Source organism: Lagopus muta, chromosome 9 (assembly GCF_023343835.1).
Source record: "Lagopus muta isolate bLagMut1 chromosome 9, bLagMut1 primary, whole genome shotgun sequence".
Lineage (NCBI taxonomy): Eukaryota > Metazoa > Chordata > Aves > Galliformes > Phasianidae > Lagopus > Lagopus muta.
In genome coordinates this window covers 11,123,352-11,145,436 of record NC_064441.1, presented here as the reverse complement: position 1 = coordinate 11,145,436, position 22,085 = coordinate 11,123,352, and the positions used below count along the sequence as shown (strand labels likewise).

The window sequence follows — 22,085 nt, the reverse complement described above, 5'->3', positions numbered from 1 at the left end:
ACTTTATCATCGTGTTTTTCTAGATGGGTTGGTTGTTCAGGTGATTCTTTTTTTGTTCTAATTCTCATCTTGTAGCAATGTGGGTGCTAGGCTTATTCAGTGAAGATTGTGCAGGCAGATGAGGAAGATAATGTGCACTCATCTCTGCATGTGTGTTTCTTAAGTTTGGCCTTTTTCATGCTTGTGTTGTCTGTGTCTTTTCCTGCCTGCTGTGCTGGATGGCTGGGTTTGCCCTTTGGCATCTTCCCAAGGCAAGTGCTGCTTGATCATTGTACAGCATCATTGCTGATTTCTGCAGTGTTCAGGTTACCTGATTCAGCTTTCTAGAGCTTGATTCCTAAAGCTCTTCTAGCATGGTATGTGCAATCACTTTGTCATCACTGTGATAAACTGCGAAACGTTTCAGGTGAGAAACGTGTATGTATTTTTAACTGCATTGTTTATCCGTGTTTTTCAGCTTAAAATGAATTTTGTAGTCTGTACTCGGGACAGCTGTAAATACAAGGAACTGTTTGGTCAGAAGCACATATGCTTTCAGCTATGCAGATAGTATCAGGGCTCATGCACAGACCTGAAACTGCCTGTAGGATCCTTGTGAGGCAATTGTGGTTTGAATAGAATGAGCTGTACTGGCAGGCTGATGCCTGGAAGTACTGCCTCTCTGTGAGCCCAATTACAGGATTGCAATTGTTCATGCACAGCAGAGGGGGGAAAAAAAAGCACAATCCAAGCAGTGCCAAATTTTCTTTGATATGTTAATCTTTTGATAACAGTTTGAAAAGCCCTTGGAGACTTTTTTTAGATTTTAGACAAAATAGTTCATTTGTCAGGACTTCCCTTCTAGATAGGGTCGCAGTTATTAAGAACGGCCTCGTAACTCATGATGGCAAATGCAAGTGCAGGGGACGGCTGCTGGACTGCCTGGTGGTAAGGGAAACTTTCCTTTGTCTTGGGGTTTCGACAGATCTCTGGAAACAGTACAATAGTACAATATGTAAGAAACAAGTTTGTAAGCTCAGTTACTGGTGAATTTTAAGTTGATGAATGATCACAGACTGTAAATGTGTGTGTAAAAACTTGGTGTTTTCGTATGTGTGTATGCATTGTACCTCAGGCTTGAGTTGTCAGTAAGTTTTATTTTTATCTGCAAAGCTTATTTTAAGTTTCCCAGCGACTGCAGGAGGTCTCAGACTTCTGTTTTTGTATCTGCAGTCTTTATAGCCCTGGATGTTTTTCTCTTGCTATTGTGAATTTTCCAGTTGAAACGGAAAAAACCTGGAAGAATAAACTGATAGCAATGACATATGCTAGAGCTGAGTTAGTTTTTTAAGGATTATGGATTAGGACAAGTGTGTGGAGAACACTAGGAAGGTCTTTCTACTTCTTTCCTTACAAAGCAAACTTGAAAGGTGACATTTGAACGGATTGATTTTTATTAATTTTTATTAATTTTATTAATTATGCCACCTATCAGAAAGGGACTTCAGATAAGCTTGTAGGCCTTACACCTTCAAGTGTACTGACTGAAACTTACTGTAGTTCTTTAACATCACTTTTCTCAATACATGTGCCACAAATTCACCTTTACCATCTTTACATTTTTGCTACAAATGTTTATTGCTTATAAACGTTTTGGTAGAAGTGCCTGGCATTCTGCTTGCTCAGTCAGCAAAGATCAGCTAATAGTTATCAGTGTAGTACCTCAGGAAAAGGTGCAACATTTTCTTCTCTGTTGAATGCAGCGTTAGGGCTTTGTGTGCTCCTGTAACTTAGGACAGTCTTCAGTTATTTGGTTTCCTTGGGCGTTTCTTCCCTGATTAAAAGCTGCTTAGTGAATAAAAGTGTCAGTTTAAGAAAAAAAAGAAGTGTTTTAGAACTTGCATGGCATACCTAACAGTTAAGGAAGTATCAACTGTGCATATCTTATAGCTTTAATTCCAAATAAATCTGCAGTGAGAAAGGTAGAGTTCAGTATTGGACCACAATAGAAAATTTTAGCTTATCAGTACAACAGTTGTGAGCTGGTGTTTGAGTCAAGGGGGACTGCTGGTAACCAGTGAGCTTCCTTTGATACAGAGCAAAATCAAAGCTTGATCAAGCACTGAATTCCTGAAGTGCTGCATTTCTCATCTGTGACAGAGCTGTGTGTGGTGTGTTGTCCTTAGCACTGAGTGCATTTCTTCCACTAGAACCTTTCTCAGAGGTGAGAATAGATTTCTGGGGAGCCCTGGATTTGAACGGCAAAAAAAAAAAAGGTGGTTGGATTCCTGTGTCACTTGTTGGCTTAGCTAGAGAGGTGACAGTAGCTTGCAGGAGCTGTGCAAGGATACGCTGATAAACTGGGGGAGTGGATTGGAAAGGGCTTTTGAAGTTGATGTTGGTGGATGAAACTGTCTCAGTCCAGGAGGTGGATTTGAGAGGAGCTGACTTGCAGTCTGGTGATGTGATCTGTACAAGTGATGAAGGCTTAATGATAGCAAGGAACTCATTAACAATTGTGCTTCTGTCATTATGCTACTGAATGTAAGTATTTTCAGTAGTTGCCTCCTAGTCTTCATTGACTAGCTGAGGTGAGGTTAAGTGGATGGCTTTAACTGTGACTTTTTGGGGGTTTTTTGAACCAGTTTTTGTATGAAAAATGACATTTTCAATAACCTTTATATTAGCTATGCTACGAGAGTGAATTCTTAGGACTACTTACATGCTATGGTAATAAGTGCTGTCTTCAGAGCGATGGATGTATGTGCAGTAAATGAAAACAAGGTTAATGACAACACATAGAATGATATCTAATCCGTGCTGTGGCAGGTAAGCAGTAGCTATTTGGTATCTTTAGGTGGTAAGTGGTCCTGTGAAAAAAGATAGGGGCTGATGAATAATAAATTATATATAGTTAACTTGTACAGGAATACTGAAATGAAAGTTTGATGCAGTTTTAATTTCCAAAATTTAGCTTTTGGACTTGGTATTTCTCATTGTCTTCATGATGCTGAAAGTTCTGGTTAGCCTCATAGTAAGTGGTGATACCCTTATGTCTGTAGTTCTTCTCTATTGGAATAGGAATCTATTGAATTGTGTTTATCACATGGCCATCTTGGCATTCTCTTGCTTTTTTGTGCTCGTGTAACTTATGTTTCTAATCTGTCCTTAGAGCACCCCAAAGATTTGCAATTGCAATGAATTTACTGTAAGAGGCAAATGTGTTAATGTAAGTTAGAGAATCATAGAATGGCTTGGGTTGAAGAGGGCCTTGAAGGTGCCCTAATTGCAGTGCCCCTGCTGTGGGTAGGGACACCTCCACTAGCTAGAGCTGCACGAAATAGCAGTGAAAGAACCGTAAAGAAGATAAAACTTAACTAAACATTAAGCATGACTTAATTTAGAAACATTAGATGGGGAACATGAAGACTGTGATTTTTTTAATGTTATCCTTCTTTTCTGTCTTTTGTTTTGTTTGTTTGTTTTCTTGTTTGTTTGTTTTAACACATGAATTTTTCCTGCTTAGTTGAGAAGTGCACATCCCAGGGCTACAATGCCTTTCCTTCAGGAAAGTAGCCTAGCTTCTGAAAGCATCTGGTTGAAGCCATTACAGTATATAATGATAAGAGTGTGTAATCTTTACTTACTTCTAAGCTTTTTTCTTTTATTTTCACAGTTTTAAATTATGTTTCTTTCATAAAGTTTGTAGAATGTGCCAAAAATGTGGTATGCTGCATGTAGAGAGTAACCAAGGTGGATCAAGGTAAATTGCTACAGGAAACTACTGCAGTGGAAATTCAAGATATGTGTTAATATATTGTCATTGTGTTTCATGTGTGTGCACTTAAAGTTAAAAGCAAGCCTCTAGACAACCTAATACTTATCAGTTATGTTGCTTCAAGTTTTTATTACTTTGTTTTAAAGGTCTTCCATATCTCACGTTGAGAAGTTCCATATCATACTAAACATGGAGAAGGAAGAAAAGAAATTTGTCAATAAGGCAGAGGAGGAGGAGATGGTAATTAATTGTGCATTCTGTTTTTATACTGTGAAAGAAATGTGTTTCTATAATTTTGGTCTATATATGGGGCATATTCCATCAGGAAGTGCCCTGTCTCAATTTAAAACAAGATTTTTATGAAGTTACACTTTTTCATTCTTTCTGTAATTATGAAATGTAGTCTTGGTAATGTTTTTTGTAATGTAGATAGGTAATGTTTTTTGCTGAAAGCCTTGCCAGAGGTGCTTGGTTGAGGTCAGCAATCAGATAGCAAAGCTGATATTTAACAGTATTTTAAAGGCAAATGGAAGTGGAACAAGGTTATTTTTTCTTTTTCCAATCCCTGAAGCTTTTTTCGTGTTGGTTAAAACAGTTTATTTAATTACCTCAAATTTGGCTCTGCTTACTCTTGCATATTCATGTTTATGTAGTTAAGATTCCACTCCCTGAAACAAGGAGAGCATCTTTGTGGGTGTTTGGTAGCATTTAAACTTTGCTTCTGACTAAAGCAAAGATATCTCTTACTGTTCATCCAGGAGGAGTCAGCAGCAAGATTTGACAGAAGTAGTGTCAGCTGATCTTTACTTTTCAAGTCTTCTTTACAGACTGCAGAAAATACTTGGGATTTTTCTTTAATGGTGAAGTTGTGCATGTTGAATTCCTTGTTCTTTCTTTAAGCACGCTGCTAGGAAAAGCTGCTCTTCATTAGACCACCTTAGACATGGAGAGTAGGCAAAATGCAGCTTACAACAAAAAGTCAAACTGCATTGCATGTGGCCTCATCATTAAAATAAGTCCTTTTTGAAGGGGATTGCTTTTTTATACTTTTTTTTTTTTTTTCTTCAAAAGAGGCAGTAGTATTTCCTTCTATTCTTCACCTCTTTGTTTTTCATGTTAAGGAGTGAGTATTGGCTCCAGCGTTGTAGGGGTAGCAGAATGGGTTTGGTCTGTTTTTTTGTAAGCTGAGAAGTCTACAAAATAAACCTCTTGAAAAACCTTTTCTTAGTAAAGGCAGTATTAATGCTTAATGAAAATCCCCAGAATTGTGCAAAAAGTTGGTGTTAATGTGAACAGTGCCAGTGGGACTCAATGGGAAACGTCATTGCCATTTTGCAGCAGGAAATATAATATGATGTAATGTGAAACTCAGGAATGTAGCACTGCATCTGGAAAGCCACTGAATTGTGTTCTGTTCCCAGCTCTCATCAGGTTAAGTTGGTACATGCCTTTGACTAAGGCACACTTAATACTTTGTGGGTTTTTTATTGCGAAGGTTTTTCCAGCTGGCGCAAGGTGCAGAATCTTGAGAGTGCTGCTCGTAGTCTCTAATGTTTCACAATAGCATTGCTTGTTAAATAGCAGACAAAATAACCAGGTTCCTTTACTTAGTAGTAGCATTTTACAAGTATTTGTACAGGTGTTTAGAAAACAGTATGAAAATATGTTAGCACCAGTAATTTGAAACTGTGTGTGTTAGCTTATCAAATGCTTATCTGGTAAAACTGACACCTGACTAAAAACAAATACTTGCTTTTTTTCTTAAGTGCTTGGTTGGCTTGTGCTATATGCTGATCACAGATGTGATGAGACTTAAGGCAGGTTGTGTTACAGCCTAAGTCTCCATGGACCAGTCCAGCAAAGTAGATAGGTTCTGTAATGAAATGTTTTGAACAATGTGTACGTGCTGCCTTTTTGAGGCTTTAACTGACCTTTGTATTTCTCACTGCGCTAAACAGTCCTTTTTGTTACTTCCCCATCATTTTTTACAAAATGTTTTCCTCCTCCAGAAAAGTAAAAGGAAGAAAATAGATTTCAGATGTATTTCCCTTTAAGTATTGCATTTGATGAAAAATTAATGTCAGTTTCCTAAGCCAGAGTCATTAAGGGGGTCACTGGTTGTTGTTTGTTTCTCTGTTTCCGTGCAGGAGATCTATGGTTATGAATTATGTCGTTGGAAGCTGGTGCTAGTTACTGTAGGAGTGATCTGTTCTGGTGGCTTCCTCCTCCTCCTCCTCTACTGGATGCCTCAGTGGCGTGTGAAAGCAACGTGCAAAAAGACTACGCTTAAAGACTGTGAAGTGGTTCTGCTGAGAACAACCGTAAGTCTGTAGATGGGAGGGTGTGCTTAAGCAAGTTAGGAGTTGTTTCTCATCCCTCTTGCTGTTTGCTGAATTACACAGATTCTTGTCTGTCTGGTAGACACAGTTTTGTTTTGTAGTGCTGAAGAACTGTGCTCCTTAGTACTGTGTTTAGCTTTGCTGCCTGTATGAGAAGAGTGACAGCTGTTTGCAGAGGACATAGTGAAAACAAAGTCTTTGCTTTTGGGTTTTGAGAATTAAATACATGAATTACATTTTCATTGGAAGCTGCAGATCAGATACCTTGCTCTTATAAACTGATACACAGTTTTCAGTTTTTTGACTCTTCATCAACCATTTTAAGTTTGAAGGTGAAAGTCTAGATCCAAGGGTGTGATATCAAATTGTATTTTTACTTTGTAGGATCTCTATGATTTCATGGTACATCTTCAGTTCTTCTAAGTGGCAGAGTGTGTGAAGCTGCACACACAGAAATCTCGTTGTTTTTCCTGCTACAGAACAAATCTAGTATTTTCTGAAGGACTGAATGTGTCACAATTCAAGTGCCAGGTTTCATTGCTTAAGAAAAAAGCAATAACAGATCCTTTTAGTTTGGAAAACGTTATTTCAGAATTGTGGAATTGAATGCATTCTTAAGGCATCTGACTTTAATTTGAAGTTATCTTCTATAATTATGTTTAGACTGTTATCTGTTGACTCGTTGCTACAGCTACTGTAGTAAAATGCTGTTGAAATGTTGTAATAGCTTCCTTCTTTTCTTTTTTTTTTCATAAGGACGAATTCAAGATATGGTTTTGTGCAAAGGTTCGCGTTATGCCTTCTTTGGGAGCCAGTCCTTTACAGAATCCTGACCCTATTGTACACAAGGTTTCAAATGGCCACACTGTTCATTTCTGTGAATCTGCTGCAGAAGAGAATAAAAATTATTTGAAAAAATATTTGCCTGTAAGTAGAGCAGTGCTTCACTTGCTAACTTTGAGAGCATCTGCAAGTAGTGTGTGGTGTAAACACGCGCAGTGCAGTAACGCATCAGTTATTTCATTTCTCTAAAAGCCTAACAGACTCCTCGGGTAGAAAACATCTCTTCTACAGTAACCCATTGCTGGGATGTTTGAAATATTATTTTGAAAGAAAGCCGCTCAGTTTTCAGTAGCTTTTCTAAATTCATTTTCTGTCGCTGTTCAAAATGCAGTCAATGGAGAGAGAGGTGCCGAGTGGTGCCAGTTTAATACCTGGTCTGTTGCCCTTGCAGATTCGTTATTTCACACATCACAGCGTGAAGTATTTCTGGAATGATTCAGCTCAAAGTTTTGATGTTATACGGTAGGAACATTTCTTTCTTATTTTACTTAAAACTGCATTTTTTGTAACTATTGCATGCCTGAAAGCATGGTGAAAAATAATGCTATATTCTGACCAGCTGTTTTAGCTCAATGAGCCTTTGAACCACTGTGAGAGCAGGGAGATTTTAACACAGTGTGACTTCTGGAAAGAGAGTTTTTGTTTAATCTACCTGTATTGAGCATGATTTATATAGGGTAACGTGCTTTGTGCCACCGCAGGCTTTTTTTTTTTTTTTTTTTTTTTTCCTGTTCTAGGAGTGTTAGTTGAGACTATGAGCACCTTTTTGTAGACAGCAGTTCTCCCATAAACTTGTAAAATATTTTCCTTCTGTTGGAATAACTTAAGCTTTTTGCATAGCTGCTGAGCTAGACTCAGGAGTACCTAGGAAGAGGGCAATTCACTGAATGCTCGTTGCTCACCTTTATGTAGGTTTGTGCAGCTGTATTTAGCCAAGCTGAACTGGAAGCAGTGGCTTTTAGTAACATCAAGTCTCTTGCAGTGATGGAAAACACCTTTTTGTGGACCGTACAAGCCATGTGCTGAAGGTGATGTGCTGTAATTCCTCTTACCCAGCAGCACAGTTCCATGATGTCAGGGTTGAAGATAGAAGCTTTGATTTTTTGACTACTTTTTAAAACAGGAAGTCTGAATGAGAAACGTACTTTTCCACATGATTCAAAGTTTCATTGAAAGCTACAAGGAGTACATATAGAAAAAAAGACTCCAGACCAGTGACTGGAGGAAAAATAACTAAAAATTTCTGTGAAACCTATTCTGCAGACAAATGAATAACATGGGAAGTTATCAGCAGTGACAACAGTTACAAGAAGTGATCATCATACAGGCAGTTATGAAATTCAGAACTCCTCTGGGAAGATGGAGGTGTCTCATTTCATTTGTAAATAAAAGCTTCATATACATTTTTTATGTTAAGTCTCTTAAGTTACAATGGTGCAGGTAAAGGGAAAATTTGTACAGCTCCACATGGTTAGAAATAAGTGTCGTGCCTCAGCATGAAAGCAATGACTCAAAACTTGGCATTTGCTTTTTGGCTGTGCCTTTTGATGTTCTTGTGATAGCTCAGCCAAGTTATAATCCCCTGAAAAATCTCAGCTATGCCTGTGAAGTTGTGAGTGTTTGTTCAGTCACATTCTTGCTAATATGCCCAATTTTCACTGCTGTGATATGTTAGGAATCACTCAGCCTGACCAACCACTTATTTAGTCAGGTACTGTAGCTGAGCTGGAATCCACTACTTAACAGCTGGGTGCTGAAGTGGGGAAAGAGCCTCGTCTGAGACTAGCAGAGTACAGAGTCACTTTTGGGCAAAGTCAAGTAAGAGCAAGAGGATGGTGTAGTTACTTTCTACAGTGAATTAGTTATGATCATGTAGGGAAGTTCTTGGTATCACCTGGGATATAGTAATTGAACTTAAGAATGTAAACATCATGAAAAGAATTCTTAAACATTCATACTGGTTGCCTTCACTGGGATGCCTTTCTTAAGCTGCTGATCAGTTCCTTCTATAGTAACATGGCAGAGAATCAATTTGCAAAGAGATGGGACTTTAGACTGAGGGTTTTGTAGTAAGATCCCAAGGCAAGCAGTACAGCTGCAGTTGTGTTCTAAGTATAATACTGTATAATGAAGATAAGTCAGTCTGCACAGGCAGTTATGCAAGTATCCAGAAGATAGAATGGTTTGATTACATAAACACTAATCACAGTTCAGAAGGGAAGCAAATAAAGATTTCTTGGGCAACTATTTCAGTTGTGAGAGCTTGAGTTTTGTTATCATTGTTCTTATAATAATGTAGCATTAAGAACCCTGGTTTAAACACAGGAAATGCAAGTGCAATTGTTCTGAAACTAAATCAGACCTGACTGTGTAGCCAAAGAGGATGCACCTTTGACCCTGTATGTCTGTTTTGTTTTAGCTAGTGTCAAATGAAACTTTGAGTGAGTTGATGAGTAGTTGGTGTGATAAAGTATGTGCATACTGGGATTTTCTTAATCTCTTGGGAATTCAGCACTGCAACACTTAAGTGGAGTGAGGCTAATTTCTCTCATTGTGGACTGAAAACTAAAATAAGTTTCTTTTCTGAGCAAAACTGGGAGAGAAGGGGAGGAAGGCACAGTTACTAGAAGAGAGTTATATGCTGATCTAAAAATCATGCTTTAAAATCTTTGAACCTGACATAATTTAGGGAAAATTTGTAAACCCATGATGAAGTTTATTTATTAGCATTTTTATATTCTCATAATGATTTCACCAGAAGCTGATAGAAGCATAGTTTCAGCCTTTGCAACAGTGAGGGTATTAAACTTTTTTCCCCATGTCTTAGAGAATGGAAATAATTCTTACTATGTGTATGCGCAGTAGAAAGGGTATTTCTTCAATGGGACACAACTCTGAATCCTTTTTGTAGAGAACTGAAGTTTTCCAATATAGTAAAAGACTTGTGTTGAGAAGTGCTCTTTTTTTGTGTCATCTGTGAAAGCCTTTCAAAAGATAATGATGCTTTCCTATGCATCCAAATTATGTCCACTAGAAAAACATGTGGACATTGGATGTGATATGTTCAATTAAGTGAGCTTGTTAGTTCAAACAATTCAAACAATCCTGTAGCTATAAACAATGATATTTCACACATTCTTTCTTATCTGAGGGTCATCTAATTTACAGCATTGATTTTCACAGCACGTAGGAGTCCTATGAAGATGAATCTTACAGTGTGAAGGAGGCACTTGGAATGTAGACTGTATTTTACCTAGTCCTGATTTACTTCATATAATGTCTTAAAAAACTTGTTCACACTTCAGAGGATTTGAATATTGGTTATGCTAGTATTTTAGTTCATTTCTCAAATGTATCCCTACTATTACTGAAATAAAGGTATGACTGTCCTCCAGGGTAAGACAAGTCAACTTTTAGGATGGCATTTGTATCTACAGTTGTGTGACACAGTAACTAGAAGAGCATTAATTAAGGGTGTAACTCTCTTGTGTTGCTGAATACTTGATGTTTTAAATATCAGGTTTCTGAAATAACTCACTGACTTTTTCCTCTACTTAGAGGATTAGATGACTCTACATTCTGTTCTTCAATTCATAATGAACACAGCAGAGGACTGACAAAGGAGATGCATGATTATAGGTAATGTTACAATATTTGAGGGAAGAACTGCTTTGATCCAATTGTCTCTCCTCATAAAGTTAACAAAATTTAGAAGACAGCAGAGAGTGTTACATAGCTAATAAAGAATATTGGATGCCAGTAGAGAGTGGCATGACCTAAACTGTTACAGTTTCTTAATTAACTTCTAATTACAACTAATTTAGGAAGATACGAATGAAGCTTCCCAGGTTTTAGCTTACATTTTAAAAGCTTAGTTAGTATGAGGGGTTTGTCCCATAGTTTGCATGGATGTACCTGTGGTTGGTTGGAGCTAAACACATTTCCGCTTCTTAAAGTTCGAGTTAGCAAGAAGTAACTGGAAAAAGTATTTTGTCTGTAGCATGCTATTTTAGACTAAATGTGTGAGCATCCTGACAGGGAACAAAGCTTTGAATGCCCAGTGAGAAGAGAATCTGAAGTGTAGAATCTGAATCCAACCAGCTGGAGGATGTATTTTCAAAACGTTTATATGTACATAAGCTTTGGTGTTGTAATTTATTGCTGCCTAAACTAAACAGCTTTGCATTTTGTTGCATTTCTGGCTTTTTTTTTCTCTTTTCCGTATCAGACCTTCTCAGTTTAAAATATGGAAGCATATTCTTGCTCCTTCCATTTTCTATTCATTTGTGGCTTTTTCTTCAAGATTAATGTCAGTCATGTCAATCTTACTAAACCAGATCAGATCCCATCAGAGATTAGTTTTTTGCTTTCCTTCTCATGATTTGCCCTTCTTTGTGCTGTGCTTAAAACTAAGGTACAGAACCATGAAAACAGCATCTTACTGCAAGGCTAAGAATTAAAGCTAGAGCTTAAGTTGGTGAAAACCACATACAGAGTTTCAGAATGATATGATTATTAAAAGTGGACCTAAATAAAGTTCTTAGAGAAATAAGAACCTAAAATACAGTTTAAATTGAAATAAAAAGTAATCATCTTCACGTTGGAAGTATGTAACATCTCATTGGACAGGCATAATGGTAAATGCCTTTTGAAACAGTAAATGTGATAAAAGGGGCCATGGATTAAATGATATTTTATCATTTTCTGGTATTAATGGAATTAATTCAAAATGAATAAGATCTTTAAAAATTTTAAGTATATTTTTTGGTTGGTTTTAATGCAGGAAAATGTTCTTTGGAATAAATGAAATTGCTGTGAAAGTGCCTTCCATTTTTAAGCTTCTGATTAAGGAGGTAAGATCATTTTTTTTAATGAACAAAAATGTGTATCATTAAAAGTTATTTTAAGTGCAGTGATTCTTAGGCTAGTATTCAAATGATGATGTGAAACGAAAACCTCAGAGAGCCCAGCACTTATAAGAAAAATGATAGGGAATTTTAAGAGCTCCAAATCTGCAAGGCCTTTGCTACAAACTCTGTGCAGTTCACAGTGTGGTGCCCCAGTAAGGGCATGAAAAAAACATGCCAGGGATTTTTGAGCGGCTGTGCATCTTGTTTTTATGGTTCATTTCAGACTTGATGGTGAACACAGTCAGTGGCTTTATCAGCCTGGGTATTTTACATTACAGCATACTCATAAAATCTAATGCGTTCTTGCATGTGCGCTTGATTTGCTTGTTCCATTTCCCTTTTATAGTATGAATTTGAGTAGCTAATTTGTTATCCATGTGATAATAGGTGGTAGAACATTTTGAACAATGAAATTCTGAAAGCTGAGCTAACGGATAAGAGTGTTTATTAATAATTAAGAGGTGATAGCTTTGAAAATAAGAATTTATTATGCAACAGATATACCTATCCTTTTTGCTTTGAGGTGTAGGGGAAAGTGCATACAATCTTTAATACATATACTTGCATGCTATTTTAATGAGAGCTACTTTTGGAGGGCTGAATTTGTGAAAAAGAGGGAGCAATTTGACAAAACAGGCAAAATCCAGGTTAAAAAAACCAAAACATTTGGAAGTTTTATCTCCTCTGTAGAGGAGAATTATTCTGACTCTTCTGAATGAGAATGCATTTGACCATTTGGTTTAACTTTAATGTTCTTTCACTCTTCTAGGTTCTCAATCCTTTTTACATTTTTCAGTTGTTCAGTGTGATATTGTGGATCACTGATGAATATCACTACTATGCATTAGCAATTGTGATCATGTCTGTATTATCCATTGTTAGCTCACTCTACACTGTTAGAAAGGTAAGGTCAAAGTAAACGTGCATCTTCTCAGCTTTTTATTTACCAGATAATTTTTATGTGGAAATTCTATGAATCTTTTAGAATTTTTCAGAACTGTACACATAGAATCTTGTTACGAATTTTCCTTCTTTGAGTTGGATGAATTTGGATCTACAGTTCTTTTTGAGACAGTTTTCTGCTGACTTCCCACTCTCTTGAATCAGATTGACCTGCCTCCTTCTCAGATAACAGAAATGATACCTCACATAAAACTCAGATGCAACCACATGTATTGGATTGTACTGACAGTATTGATTCTTTCTTGCGTTGTTCCCTCCTCTTTGAAAAAGTCCAGTGTAACTGAGGACCACCCAGACTTGTAGATTATTAAATTAGTGATGCATTTTCTGTGTAGACTTAGCTGTAGTGAATGGAAAATGAAGTAGTAACTATCCTTAAATTGCAGTCTCTTAATAAATACCAGAGGTGGGAAAAGAAATAATAATAAGGTTTTCATCAAAGTTTATATAAATACTGCAATTCTTTTGTATAGAATCATAGAATCACCTCCAAGATCGTCCAGTCCAACTGTCCACCTACCATCAGTATTTTCCCACTTAACTACTCTCTTAGCATAACGTCTAAACATTTCTTGAACACCTCCAGGGATGGTGACTCAACCACCTCCCTGAGCAGCCCATTCCAGTGCCTGACTGCTCTTTCTGAGAAGAAATTTTTCCTGTTAACAAACCTGAACTTAGCACAGTTTGAGTCCATTCACTCTAGTCTTATTGCTATGTATCTTACTGAGCAAATGTTTTTATTTGCTTGGCAGCGTGTATTTTGTTCCAAGAGTGCTATTGAAAGTAGGAATCTATATAGGCTGATATACTTGAACTTTTATTTGCCTATAAATTTCCTAAATTATTTTGATACAAATGCTTAAAGTAATATTTTGCTGTAGAAGAATTAGTAAAGAATCTTAGAATTTTCACTTGTAGAAGTACAGTATGCATTTGGAAGAGGAGAAGCTGTGTTTTGAAATTTTGAACTGTTTTCTCCTCTTTGCAGCAATATGTTATGTTACATGACATGGTAGCAGCTCACAGCATTGTAAGGGTTTCTGTCTGCAGAAGAAATCAAGGTAAACCTCGCATGCTCTTTGGACAGTTGAATTTAAGTAGCTTATTAAATATGAGCTTGAACTTGATGCATACTTGTTCTTTCTCCTGCTTGTAATGTTTGCATTTTGTAGCAAAATTGCATGAGAAAAGAAGTTGCAAAGTGGAATTGAAATATGGTAGTCATCTGTTCAGGATTACTCTAGATACCATTTTTAGCAAGTGTCAGATTTGTGTTTTGTAGGGTACTTCTCTTTGTCATATCTACCATTCCAGGTCATATCTGCTGCCTTACCAGGTATGTGGTTATCATTGTAATGTCTTTCTTGGTCTAAAGAGGTGCATGCATTGGATTTCCATTGCATTCCATTGACTATTTTCATTTGTTAGATAAACTACACCCATGTGCTCTAGAAGTTAATCTATAATGGCACTGGTTTTATCAACATTTGGGGGTTTTTTTTGCCTCTTGTTGAAGAGTTTTCAAGATGCCTCTAATAAAATGGAGCACAGTGTTAAATATCACACGAACTGTGTGGATCTGTGGTGACTGTTTTCAGGTAAACTTGTTTGTGTTCCTTCACTTAGAAATTGAAGAAATCCTTTCTACCAATCTTGTGCCTGGAGATATCATGTTGATTCCATCTAACGGGACAATTATGCCCTGTGATGCAGTACTTCTCAGCGGTACCTGTATCGTGAATGAAAGCATGTTAACAGGTAACATAAACTTATTATGCTTGTATGGCTGAAGACATTTTTTACCTGTGTGCATGCTTATCTTGCAGCTTGCTCTACAGAAGTGAGTATATTTATTTAGCTGAAATGTGTATGTTCCTGCCATTGATTGCACTCATCAGTACTTAGGCACTTAATGCAACAGGTACCTGGTACAACTTGGCAACTCCAAAAATGATTAATAGTTTCTTGTTGAAAAGTTTTCTTCTTAATAGTGAGTCCTCCTGCCTCTTGACTTGCTGTTCTCAGTGTGGATTGAATTCTGCAGTATGTTTCTTCAAAAAAAATTTAGCACAAACTTCCAGGATGATGGTAGTGAGTAGACTGTTCTACTCTGTTTCTTAAACAAATGATTACCTCAATAAGTTTGTGCCTGCATGTTCTGAAACCTGATGTCATTGTCAGACAGCTTCAATGAATAGAATGGCTTTCTTGTTGTTCCTAGGATAATGTGGCAGGCTGGCAGCATTTAGAAAATTGCAGTTCAGAGGTGGCGCGTTTCATCACGTTTGGGTCCTTGAATATATCCAAGCCTCATGCTGCTGCTAGCAACAGATAAAATTGTCTGCTACCCTGGTCTGAATATACTCAGTCACCAGAGCAGATCAGAATAATTTCCTTCAACTTTTGGTTTTTCTGAGTAAAGATGAGGAAAGGAAGCTCGTCCTGTTTTCTTTGTGAACTGTATTTTGCACTTCTCTGACTTCAAGTAAGAGGGACAAATTCAGTATGGGAAAATAGAGAATAAGATTAGGTAGAATTTTGATAAGGAACCTAGTGAGCGGAGATTAATAGGTGAAAGACTGCCTAATACCTGCGTTGAAGTGGGATTATACTTCTCCATTTGAAATCATGAAGGGAAAATGTCTGTTCTTCTTTGATTTTGCTTAGATACTGTTTATCCGTTTAAGGTGAAAGTGTTCCTGTCACGAAGATTAATCTACCAAATCCTTCAGAATATCCAAAAGCAACGGGAGATGAAATATACAGCCCAGAAGCTCATAAGCGACATACTTTGTTTTGTGGAACCAATGTGATTCAAACCCGTTTTTATACTGGAGAATTAGTTAAAGCTCTGGTAGTGAGAACAGGTGAGAACAGACTTTTAAGCTTATCACTTATTAGTATAACACTCAGTTTTATAGCTGTGCATGAAGTGATATTTCATTTCATTGCATTGAACCTTGCTAAAGCATGGATAAATGATTATACCCCAACTGATTTGATAAATGCCTGTTGCTGTGCTAACAGAGCTAGATAATGGTGTGGTGAGAATCTGTTGGCAGACAAGAGAATGACTCAATCTTCAACATAAATTTAAAACCTGGTTGTATTTTCAAACCCTTTACATATATTTTTACAATGTGTTGCACTATGTATGCCTCTTTTCAGAGATGTAGGGTAGTGTTGGATTGGGTTGATGGTGGGGAATCACTTATTTTAGCGGAGCTGTTGGCAATGCAAAATGCTTTTGTTGCCCAGTTTGTCAGTGCACTTAACACTTGCCTAAGAAACCTGAGCATTTATTTATTTATTTATTTACAGAAGTGATTATTTTTACTAATATTTTAAAGCTTTGGCTTTTGATAGATGGCTTCTTCTATTCAAAACAGCTACACTGACTGTAGTAGTTGGGGATTCTGTTTTATTTTGGCGCTCTTGAATTACAAAGCATTTGTGGTTAAATACTCTGTTACATAATGGCATGCTGAACTCTGAACAGGTCCATGATTTCTCTCCTGCAGTAACAAATTCAAAGCCCAGAGGCTTCAAGTCTTGTTCATCTTGTAATGAACTCATCCTCTTCAGGACTGTTGAAACAGCTCCTTTGTTTTGGTAGAATTTTGTATGCCAAATGTCGGCTTGGAGAGCTTAGTGTTTCCTGTAATGCTCACAGACTTAAGAGAGGCTATCAGGGAGCCAGTAGACCCAACAATTGTATTGGGGTTTTAGTAGTAGACTTGGAAGTCTAAGCATATACAAAATGTTTCAGGCATACAAGACTTGACACCAGTTCTGGCCTTCCCTTGTATTGAGGCAAAAGATCAAAGAAAATCTCAGGGTGTCTGGTCATCTGACTCTAAGCCACAAGTCTGGTCTCCTAATGTAAGCATCTAAATGTGATCGAGCGAGTGTTGATTTCTCTAAAAGACAGCTCAGTGCTCTGCAGTTTTCTTGTGAATCTCTTTTTTTCTGACTGTTAAAGGAACTTATGGAGACTTACCATTTAAGTACTTACATTTGGACTTTATGAATAACTTCATCATTTTGTTTTTACAAGGACTGACACTTCCAGCTAGTATATACACCCACTGAGTTTGCAGTTTGAGGGACAAAATACAATATGACAAACACTTTCAGGCCAAACCATTTGGGTGTTTACTTTCCTTGTAGAAGGGGGTAGATTTAAATCAGCTCTGTGCTCTTGCCATCGGAGTGAAGCACTTAATATGAGCACTGTAATTTAAGTATTGCAAAACATCTGCTACTGTCTATTGGGAAACAGTCTTAATGAAATGCGTAGCTTAAGGGTTTCATTGAGGTTTTTAATATATTTGAAAAGCTTTGTTCTTGTGTATGCATCTAATAAGTCACTCCTTTTTGTTTCTAGGCTTTAATACTGCTAAAGGACAGCTTGTTCGTTCCATACTGTATCCAAAGCCAACTGATTTTAAGCTCTACAGAGATGCCTACTGGTTTCTCCTGTCTCTGGTGGTGGTGGCAGGCATTGGGTTTATTTACACCATTGTCAATAGCATCTTAAATGAGGTATGCTGCCATCTCACTGTATTTGTGTCCAAAAAAACCTTATTTTAGAAAAGCATTGATTATCATTTCCAGCACTTTGGATGATGAAAAACAATTAGATTTTAAATGAAAATATCCTTGCTTTATTTTCTATCAAAGAAACAAGAAAAACAAGCCCACTGAGAATAAGATTCAGTAAAAAAGCAGAATATGAATATCTTATGATGTAATTTGAGCGGGTTACCAAGTCAATCTTCTTTTACCTTTTGGACATAAAATTGCTATCTGTCTGATTCTCAGTTCGAAGAAATTTCATACAACAAATCTAAAGTGTGCTATGGGTGGAAAAATCCCTATTAAGATGTTGCTAACCGATAGCTCTAATTATTTTCTTTCAAATTTTTGCATTATTCCATCAGTGCTTTAAAGTTATGCAGGGGAAAGAGAAAACTTGAAGTTCTGGCTTGAGGATATATTAGGACTGGATTATCATGGCTGTTCATGGTGGGTGGAGATTATGCTGGGTTTCTAGGCAGTCCAGATCCTGTTATTCTAGGGAAAGCACAGCACAAATTTTGCTTTTGCTGAGAGTGAGAGGACAGTCTCTTTGCTGAGAGTGAGATAGTGACACTGAGTTCTTGTTCATTACCTTTGACCTCTATTGCAGGTTCCAGCTCACACCATCGTCATTGAATCTCTTGACATTATCACGATCACGGTGCCCCCAGCGCTCCCTGCTGCCATGACTGCAGGCATCGTTTATGCACAAAGACGGTTGAAAAAAATTGGCATCTTCTGCATCAGCCCTCAAAGGATAAATATTTGTGGCCAGCTGAATCTTGTGTGTTTTGATAAGGTGGGTGGAACTTGGAAATTTAGTGTTGCTAAGAGGAGGCAGTGTATAATAAGAGGGAATTCGTAGACTGGTGACTACTGAGAAATGCGTTACTTCCGTTTGGGTGTAGGTCACCTGTTAACTGTCAGGTATTCAATGTTTACCGTCAGTTACCTCCCTCAATTTAGGATCTGCTGTAAAAGTTTATGTAATACATAAATTTTGTCTCATCTAAAGGCTTCCAAGTCCTGACTGACACACCAAAATTATGGGGGTTCTGTTTTGCACAAAGGCTTCTGGAAAATTGAACTGTGAAGTCACGCTCGTTACTCATATGAAGTTACTTAAATGAAGAGTCAAGCCAATGTTTAATTGTTTGTTGTTTAACAAAAGCACAGTTGAAAGACAGAAATAGGTGCAGCCAGAATCCTCTTCTGTTTTCTTCTTAGATGTTTTTCTGAAATCTTAAGAATCCACACTGAACTTACTATTACAAAAATATTTACAGGGAAAATATTTGTTGTGAATGTGTTTCACCTGCTGTTTCAGTCATGCAGGAGAGTAGTACTGACGATTCAGTACCTGTTTTCTTCTGTCACTGCTCTCCAAAGGCAGAGAATACTGAGCTATCATGTCAGGATTTTAAAGATCTGTTACTTTGGTCCTCAGGTCGGTGCTCGATTGCTTTCAGTGCTTTTTAAGGTTTTGTAACAGGAGCCTAGTTACTAGCAAAAAGCTAACAGGCAGCTATTTGTAGTTTCAGTTTTTAAGTGAAGATGAAATAAAATGTATTCTTCAGGTGTGATACAGCTCATGAACTGTGAATTTGTTTTTACTCGAGGATAACTTCATTCTGAATTTTCTTTTTCTCTTCCACCTCCCATTGGTTCACTTTGCAGACTGGCACACTTACTGAGGATGGCTTGGATCTTTGGGGAATTCAGCGGGTGGAAAATGCTTGGTAAGGATAACAGTTGATAGCAGATTTGATATTTAGTTGTTCTGTAGCATCTTCAGCAGAGGAAGATTTAATTTGAGCTCCTAAGTTTGCATTTCTGTTAGAAGCTGTAAGAATGCATCTGAAAAAATGTTTTAGATGTACTGAAAGTTATAAATCAGAAGAGGATGAGGGAGAATTTAATCGGTTAAAATCTGAGATCTCATTAGCTTCATACTGAAGAAACAATGTAGTTAAAGTACAGCATGTTTCTTTAGCCCTGTCCTCCTAGCGATGACTTTTTGGGCTGCTGAGATGAATTGGCTTAGCTAATTGAATTACATTTAAAGTGACAAAGCCTGTGTAGAAGGGGAGTCAAACTAGAGTATGAATTAATATTTTTGAATCAGTTGGGAGTTCTGACTATTTCTAAAGGTTCCAGTCCAGAGACTAGATCCATCTTCTGTCATGTGTGAAAATAGTGAAGAAACTTGTGCAGTCAATTATCCTCTGTTAATCTAAACAAACCTTTTGAATTGGCTCATAGTAAATAATTATAGTGCTAAGTATGTTATAACTTCATTGTTTTAGTTTCCTTTCGCCGGAAAAGAGGGCTTGCAGTGAGAGCTTGCTGAAGTCTGAGTTTATTGCTTGCATGGCAACTTGTCATTCCCTTACTAAAATTGAAGGGGTGCTTTCTGGGGATCCACTTGATTTGAAGATGTTTGAAGCAATAGGTTGGGTAAGTGTTTCTTTCATTCAGAATAAGTCACCATTAAGTGTCAAATACAAGCTGTGGTATTATGTGATGTTGTAATGGAAAAGTAGGCTTTTGATAATGCTTATCTGTCAATGTGGAAAGGGGGTCTTAACTTGAAAGTGTTTCTAAAATTTACACTGTGCAACAATTCATAGACATGAAAAAAACGTGAGCAGCTCATTTACTGCTTTTGATGATGTAAGGATTGCAGCAAAGGTTTACTGTATACAATTAACTTGTAAAATAGCTAAATGAGCCTTAGGTTAACTGCTAAATTAAGACATTGAACATTGAACTTTCACAACAAATCATTGCGCTTTGGGCTCATTTCCAAGACTGTTTCCTGGAAATTATGAAAAAAAAGAAGTTAATGAATGCATTAAAAATGATCAACTAATTCATACAGATTTTAGAAGAAGCAACGGAAGAGGAGACAGCACTTCATAATCGAATCATGCCAACGGTGGTGCGACCTTCGAAACAACTTTTTCCAGAATCCAAGCAAGCAACTAATCAAGAAATGGTACGTAGATTCAAAGCATTTTGTCAAATTAAACTAATCCTCTAAATTACACAAATATGTTTTAGTGCATGCTGATCTGGCTGATATTATTCAGACATTTATGGAATTGTTTGGTGGTTTTTCTTGATGGCAAAAATAGAGAAGACGTGTTTTAGCTGTTGTTGCAAAAAGTGGCTCAGCAGATGGTGCTGTAATAGATAAGCAGACTGATTGCCAGCACTGCGACACCAATAGGCTGGTTTTAGAGTGCAGTAATGCTTTTTGAGTTCAGACATTTGAATATTAGTATCATTAAATTTTCAGTGTGCTAATAAAGTGCTTTGGTGAGCTTACCGTGGTTCTTGCCATCCTTGTACCTTTAGAGATGCTTGTTTTAATGCCAGTGCTGAGTTAAATAGAATGTACTTGGGATGTTATTATACACAAGGAATGCAAGCAAGAACTCTAGCAGAATATCAGAGTAAGGTAGCAGGAGGACATACAGCAAGTTGGTTGCTTTGTGAGTTCTTCTGCAGTGGCTAGAAGCTTTTTTGTTGTTCAGATCTCAGAGTACACACAGCAGTTATTACTGTGCAGTAGCTAAGAACGTTCTTGGAATTTGCTACATGACTTTTGTGTTGCTCTGTAATAGTGACATTGTTCTGGAATGCTTTACTACTTTAATAATTTACGTGGTTTAAGTGGACACAGGTTTGACTGAAAAGAATTACAAATTCTAATCAAGATCTAATATATCTCAATTAAAGTAAAAGGTACTTAACAAGTACAGTATATCCATGTTCATCGTTTGTTCCATTGCAATCCATTGCAAATGTAATGTGACTGAGGGTGCTGTAAATATAAATTGGTTTACCAGTTTATGTTACTAATATTAAGTTTAAATATTTTATATTTGGAAAAATACTTAAATATTTACAGGAATTCTTTTCTTTTTTTTTTCCTTAGGAATTATTTGAGCTTTCGGTAAGTGCTGTTGGTTTTCTTCTTCAATAAATCATTCCTTTTTTTTTTATTTCTCAGAAGTTGTGGATGTAACCCTTTTGTTCTTCTGTTCTCTGTTACACAGACCTCTTATGAAATTGGGATTGTGCGCCAGTTTCCATTTTCTTCAGTTTTGCAACGCATGTGTGTAATAGCGAGAATTCTTGGGGAGAAGAGAATGGATGCTTATATGAAAGGTGCCCCTGAAGTGATTGCAAGCTTGTGTAAGCAGGAAACAGGTAAAGGAACAACCTGATTTTTCTCTTGTGCAGCTCAGCTGTGGTATGACTAATTTTAATCATTCTTAACTTGACCTTTTTAAAGTTCCTATTGACTTTGAGAGCGTCCTGGAAGAATACACCAAGCAGGGCTTCCGAGTTATTGCTCTTGCTCACAGAAAGTTGGAGTCTAAACTTACATGGCACAAAGTTCAGACCATTAACAGGTAAGAATGGCTTTGCTTTTTTTTTCTTTTCCTTTAAGCTAAATAGCAGCAGGCTTTAAAAACTGCATGCTTTGGAGTAATCGTGTTATGCTTACTTTGGTTTAAATCCGATTACTCTTCTTCTTTAGCTTGTTTTTGTCTTGCTGTGCAGTTCTGTATGTTCATTAATTGAACCCTGAGCACTACATAGGAACTTAAGGAGGTCTTCCTCTAATAGTGTTACAAAAATTTAGAGTGGCAGTAGCATACACAAGACCTGTAAATG

At 37.1% G+C, this 22,085-nt stretch overlaps 1 protein-coding gene across 4 annotated transcripts in view; it reads left to right on the top strand.

The window, feature by feature from the left end:
* Positions 1-22,085, top strand: part of ATP13A3 (ATPase 13A3) — a 53,979-nt gene that overhangs the window by 14,780 nt on the left and 17,114 nt on the right. For all 4 annotated transcript variants that reach the window (XM_048954499.1, XM_048954501.1, XM_048954500.1 and 1 more), the window contains 18 exons: positions 3,904-3,997; positions 5,905-6,078; positions 6,853-7,023; positions 7,331-7,401; positions 10,498-10,578; positions 11,723-11,792; positions 12,619-12,753; positions 13,804-13,876; positions 14,442-14,573; positions 15,503-15,682; positions 17,203-17,360; positions 18,007-18,195; positions 19,074-19,135; positions 19,703-19,853; positions 20,278-20,394; positions 21,340-21,357; positions 21,461-21,614; positions 21,700-21,820. In XM_048954499.1, coding sequence (XP_048810456.1) covers positions 3,947-3,997; positions 5,905-6,078; positions 6,853-7,023; positions 7,331-7,401; positions 10,498-10,578; positions 11,723-11,792; positions 12,619-12,753; positions 13,804-13,876; positions 14,442-14,573; positions 15,503-15,682; positions 17,203-17,360; positions 18,007-18,195; positions 19,074-19,135; positions 19,703-19,853; positions 20,278-20,394; positions 21,340-21,357; positions 21,461-21,614; positions 21,700-21,820 — 2,108 coding nt within the window. In that variant the 5' untranslated portion in view covers positions 3,904-3,946. The remainder of the gene's footprint in view (positions 1-3,903; positions 3,998-5,904; positions 6,079-6,852; positions 7,024-7,330; positions 7,402-10,497; positions 10,579-11,722; positions 11,793-12,618; positions 12,754-13,803; positions 13,877-14,441; positions 14,574-15,502; positions 15,683-17,202; positions 17,361-18,006; positions 18,196-19,073; positions 19,136-19,702; positions 19,854-20,277; positions 20,395-21,339; positions 21,358-21,460; positions 21,615-21,699; positions 21,821-22,085) is intronic.